This window comes from Notolepis coatsorum (assembly GCF_963971535.1).
Source record: "Notolepis coatsorum genome assembly, chromosome: 4".
In the NCBI taxonomy this organism is placed as follows: Eukaryota; Metazoa; Chordata; class Actinopteri; order Aulopiformes; family Paralepididae; genus Notolepis; species Notolepis coatsorum.
In genome coordinates this window covers 39,992,002-39,998,001 of record NC_140168.1, presented here as the reverse complement: position 1 = coordinate 39,998,001, position 6,000 = coordinate 39,992,002, and the positions used below count along the sequence as shown (strand labels likewise).

The 6,000-nt window shown below is 46.5% G+C and overlaps 1 protein-coding gene across 1 annotated transcript in view; it reads right to left on the bottom strand.

The window, feature by feature from the left end:
* Nucleotides 1–6,000, bottom strand: part of LOC311226489 (stromal membrane-associated protein 2-like) — a 47,729-nt gene that overhangs the window by 22,245 nt on the left and 19,484 nt on the right. The window contains exon 2 of the mRNA XM_084311914.1: nucleotides 316–547. Coding sequence (XP_084168040.1) covers nucleotides 316–547 — 232 coding nt within the window. The remainder of the gene's footprint in view (nucleotides 1–315; nucleotides 548–6,000) is intronic.

The following is a 6,000-nucleotide window of genomic DNA, read 5'->3' as shown; positions in this document are numbered from 1 at the left end:
AAACCTCTTTCATATCCTGGAGACTACCTAAGGGGGTGTGGAGATTGGAGGAAAAGACCCCCCCCCCCCCCCCCCAACAATTGTTTAAAGTGCAGGGTCTTTGAAGTTGAATGGAATGTAAAAAAATATGGATGGTCTTGTGAGATTATGTTAAGACTACAGACTGGTATCTGCCCTCATAGAGGCTTGGGTTGAACTGACCAAAGCAGCCGTGGCCACCGGACAGGGTGCAGTAACAGTGAGAATACATTCGGTGCACAAGTTGAATCCTCGATGGGGGTTCATCAGGTCGGCACAGATACAATACAAGCTCACCCAGCCGTGATATCAGCGAGGGCAGTGTCCACAGCCTGCACAGCGTGGACACAGGGATTCAGGCCTTGTGACAGTGAGCTATAAGCATGAACTCTGACCTGAACCTGCTCCTGTGTCCACTGGTCCAGGTTGACCGACTTGACCCTGGAGATGTGGACGCCCAGGTTCCGGTGGATCCCCGCGCAGCGGATACAGATGAAGATGCCCAGATTCCAGGACGCCCATCTCGGGCCTGCGCGGATAATAACGGGGGGAACGAATGGAGGGAGAGAGAGAAACGGGAAAACCGGGCCGTTATTTCAAAGTTACACGGGGAAAGAATAATTAAGCAATTTAATTAAAACTCGGATGGAGAGGCGAGACATGAGATAGCGAAGAGCGACCGAAAAGAGGTTATTAAGAAAGAGAGAGCGAGAGAGAGAGAGAGAGAGAGAGAGAGACAGAGAGAGAGAGAGAGAGAGAGGAGGGTGTGTCTGTGTGTGTGGGAAGGATGATGAGAAAAGAGTCTGATTAATTTTAGTCTCATTATAGATAGACTCGCTGAAAGCCTCATTTAGGGCTTGTAATTCAGCGGGGAACATGTCTAATCCACTGTAAGCCATGCGGTGCAACTGACACATATTATGGGATGGACTACATACTGTAGCTGGATCCTGGGAGGAGAGACGGGGTGATGAGATATCCATATAAACACACACACAAGCATACAGGCATGTACACACACACACACCGGCATCAACACAAGCTCATGTGTACATATACACACACACACACACACACACACACACACACACACACACACACACACACACACACACACACACACACACACACACACACACACACACACACACACACACACACACACACACACACACACACACACACACACACACACACACACACACACACACACACACACACACACACACACACGATACACACAGTAGAGTGTGTGTGTGTGTGTTTGCATGTGTGGGCGGGCGTGTGTGTTTGCGTGCGCGTGCACGCACTCCTGCTTGAGGGGGGCGGATTTGTGTTTGTTACTGGTTGCAAGGCGCCTTTAGGAATGTGCTTCTGTGTGACGTGGCCACACATTATACACTTAGACAGAGCGGCTTGTTTGTGTTACGCTCCTGTGTCACATCCTTCCAATAGAAGCTAATCTGTCATTGTTTCTCCCGCAGAGCTGTCAGGATGCGGTAAAGGCTGAACAAGCTCAACAATCCCAACAACACTCAGGCTATTTTTCTGCTCAAATTATGCAACAGTCCTCTTCTGAGAATACCAAGCGGCTTCAAAGAGAATACTGGAGCTTCTCCCTCTTTCTTTCTCTCTCTCTCTCACATCTTTTCTCTCCATCTCTCTTTCCCTGCTCCCCCTCCCTTTCTTGCTCTAGTTGGCTGGCGCTCTTGAATGTTCTCTTCCCTCTCTCTAACTCTACATCACTCCCTCCCTTCCTCTGACCCCCCCCCCCCTCCATCCAGCTCCGTCCCGTTGCTCTACAGAGCATTTGATGCAGTGTGCCCTTATCACCACTAGATGGTAGCGTTCGCCTTTGCTTCCACCCCCCTCTCGGTGAACTTTATACTCACAGCCGATGTAACGGCAGAGTGTTTTTCAAAGGCCATTCTATGCAAATGAAAGGGAAGTACATGTTAGAAGAAGAAGAAAAAAAACATAGAAAAACGTCCTCTCTGTATTAATTGCGGAAACACTGTGTCTGGTGACATAAACCATCAACAGAAAAGCTGACAGGAAGACACACAGAAAACAAACAAATGAGAGCGAGACAGAGAACAAGAGAAAGAGGACAGAGAATGAGAGAGAGACAGAGAATGAGAGAGAGAGAACAGATGATGAGAGAGAGAGAGGACAGAGGATGAGAGAGAGAGAGAGAAAGAGAGATGTCCATCCTGACAGTATTAGGGCTAAATGGCTAATAATAGTATAATTACTCAGCAAAGCCTACTTAACAGCTGTAAACACTGGGAGAGAAAGACAGAACGAGAGCGAGAGAAGACAGAGAATGTGAGGACAGAGAACAAGAGAGAGAGAGAGAGGGGACAGATATAGAGAGAAAGAGAGGACAGATAGAGAGGACAGATAGAGAGAGAGAGGACAGGACAGATAACAAGAGAGAGGGCAGAGAGAGAGGACAGAGAACGAGAGAGAGAGAGAGAACAGATAACGAGAGAGACAGAGAACGAGAGAGAGAACAGAGAACGAGAGAGAGAGGACAGAGACCGAGAGAGAGGACAGAGACCGAGATAGTATAATTACTCAGCAAAGCCTACAGTACTTAAAAGCTGTAAACACCGGGGGAGAGAGAGAGAGAGAGAGAGAGGAAAGAGAACGAGAGAGACAGAGAAGGAGAGAGAGAGAGGAAAGAGAATGAGAGAGAGGAAAGATAATGAGGCGCCGGTTACACCTTAGTTTCGTTTTCGGTTTCTCCAGATCGCAACGCAACGGTAGCCAAGTGAGACATACGTTTTTGTCACCTGAGCACAGTGATGTAGTACACTGCCAAAGCAGTAGGTGGCAGTAGGTGGCGAACATGAAGGAAATTTCAACCAATCAGAACTTGAATGTGCCAATACACTTCCTGCAGAAAATGTCAACAAGGCGGACGCCACCATCTTTGCCTATTTACCCAATGCAGCACTTCTTTTTCAGCAAAGTCTAATAAAAGTGCAATAAACAAAACGGATACATTCACTGTGTGTTCTGCCTGTCATTTGTTGATGAAACAAAACTAACATCAACACAAGTGACCACCAAGAGCGGATAGTTTAGTCTAAAAAAAGATCGGTAGCTACATTGTTAGCTGCATGCTAACGTCAATGGAATATGCCATTATAACGGTATAGCATTGTGGCTAGAAGCTAACGTTAGCTCACGCTAGTTAGCCAGCACCAAACTGATGATATCGGGAGCTATCAGTAGTTAGATAACATTAGAGACAACGCTGTGTGTATTAAACAAAGGTGAATAGATGACTGGGCCATTTTGTTTAATGCTTGTTAAGTTGAAAGAGGAGCTTTGAGCTAACAGGGTCTGATAGCTAACGCTAGCTCATGTTAGCCAGTGGCAGTGCTCAACCAATCGTTAATGCTAGCAGAATGAATGGATGTAAACTGTATTTAACATATTGCATAATGGGTACAATACAATACGGCTCAATACAAACAATTGTTAAGGGAATGCAGACTGTTGTAGCTTGGACTGGGGTCCTTATAACAATAACTTGACAACACATGGTAGCTGCAGCTATTTGGGACACAGAGCTCTGTCCCAAACACACACACACACCCACACACACACACACACTCTGTTGTCACCGGAAGGGCACGCAGATGGTATCTACTGCGCATGGGCGTTTTCGCAACAACGGCTCCGTGAAGGCTACACGACTGTTGTCGGCGAGTTTTTGGCGCTGCTCAAAAACGGAAAACACAATTTAGCGTATTCACTAGGGCCACAACGTATCCGCCAAAAAAAACGCATTTCTGTGTAAAAGGGACATGAAACGTATTCAAAAACGTATAAAAACGAGCACAAAAACAGACAGTGTAACAAGCGCCTGAGAGAGACAGAGAACGAGAGAGACAGAGAATGAGAGAGAGGAAAGAGAACGAGAGACATAAAATACTAGAGAGAGAGGAAAGAGAACGAGAGAGACAGAACGAGAAAGGACAGAGAACAAGAGAGACAGAACGAGAGGACAGAAAACAAGAGAGAGGAAAGAGAACGAGAGACAAAACGAGTGAGAGAGGAAAGAGAACGAGAGAGACATAGAAGACTAGAGACTAGAGAGAGGAAAGAGAATTAGGGCAACAGAGAAGGAGAGAGAGAGAGGAAAGAGAATGAGAGAGACAGAGAACGAGAGAGAGAGGAAAGAGAACAAGAGAACGAGAGAGAGAGAGGAAAGAGAACGAGAGAGACAGAGAACACTATAGAGAGAGGAAAGATAATGAGAGAGACAGAGAACAAGAGAGAGAACAAGAGAGACAGAATGAGAGAGGACAGAGAACAAGAGAGAGGAAAGAGAACGAGACAAAACGAGAGAGAGAGGAAAGAGAACAAGAGAGACATAGAATACTAGAGACTAGAGAGAGAAAAGAGAACGAGGGCGACAGAGAAGGAGAGAGAGGAAAGAGAATGAGAGAGACAGAGAACGAGAGAGAGAGGAAAGAGAACGAGAGAGAGAGGAAAGAGAACGAGAGAGACGGAGAACACTATAGAGAGAGAGGAAAGAGAATGAGAGAGACAGAGAACGAGAGAGAGAGGAAAGAGAACGAGAGAGAGAGGAAAGAGAATGAGAGAGACAGAGAACACTATAGAGAGAGAGAGGAAAGAGAATGAGAGCCAGAGAACAAGAGAGAGAACGAGAGAGACAGAACGAGAGAGGACAGAGAACAAGAGAGAGAACGAGAGAGACAGAACGAGAGAGGACAGAGAACAAGAGAGAGAACGAGAGAGACAGAGAACACTAGAGAGAGGAAAGAGAACGAGAGACAGAAGGAGAGAGAGAGGAAATAAAATGAGAGAGACAGAGAACACTAGAGAGAGAGGAAAGAGAACGAGGGAGACAGAGAACGAGCGAGAGAGACAGAACGAGAGAGAGAGGAAAGAGAATGAGAGAGACAGAACACTAGAGAGAGAGCAAAGAGAACAAGAGAGAGACAGAGAACGAGAGAGAGGAAAGAACGAGAGAGACAGAGAACAAGAGAGATACAGAGAACGAGAGAGAGGATAGAGAACAAGAGAGATACAGAGAACGAGAGAGAGGATAGAAAACAAGAGAGAGGACAGAGAACGATAGAGAGACAGAGAACGAGAGAGAAAAAGGTCAGATGATGAGCGAGAGAGGACAGAGGATGAGAGAGAACAGAGAAAGAGAGAGGACAGAGAAAGAGAGATAGAGGACAGAGATAGAGAGAGAGGACAGAGACAGAAAGGACAGAGAACAAGAGAGAGATCAGAGAATGAGAGAGATGAAAGAGAGAGAGGACAGAGAGAGAGAGGAGAGAGAACGAGAGAGACAGAGAACGAGAGAGGACAGAGAACGAGAGAGGACAGAGAACAAGAGAGAGACAGAGAACGAGAGAGAGACAGAGAATGAGAGAGAGACAGAGAATAAGAGAGAAAGAGGACAGATGATGAGCAAGAGAGGACAGAGGATGAGAGAGAGGAGAGAGAGAACAGAGAAAGAGAGAGGAGAGAGAAAGAGAGAGGACAGAGGGAGAGAGAGGACAGAGAAAGAGAGATAGAGGACAGAGATAGAGAAAGAGGACAGAGAGAGAGGACAGAGAGAGAGGACAGAGACAGAAAGGATAGAGAACAAGAGAGAGAGAGGACAGAGAACAAGAGAGAGAGCAGAGAATGAGAGAGGACAGAGAAAGAGAAGAGTAGAGGACATATAAAAAGAGAGAGAAAGGACAGAGAACGAGAGAGAGGGGACTGAGAACAAGAGAGGACAGAGAAAGAGGGAGATAGAGAGAAAGAGAGGACAGAGAAAGAGGGAGACAGAGGACAGAGACAGTGAATTGTCAGAAAACCCCTGAGCGATGGAATTAGTCTTCTATTCTTCTGACTCTCATCCCTCTCTCCGCTCCTCCGTTCCTTATCTCTCTCATTCACCATGGCAGCACTTCCCTCTTCCCCTCCGCCTATCACTTCTAA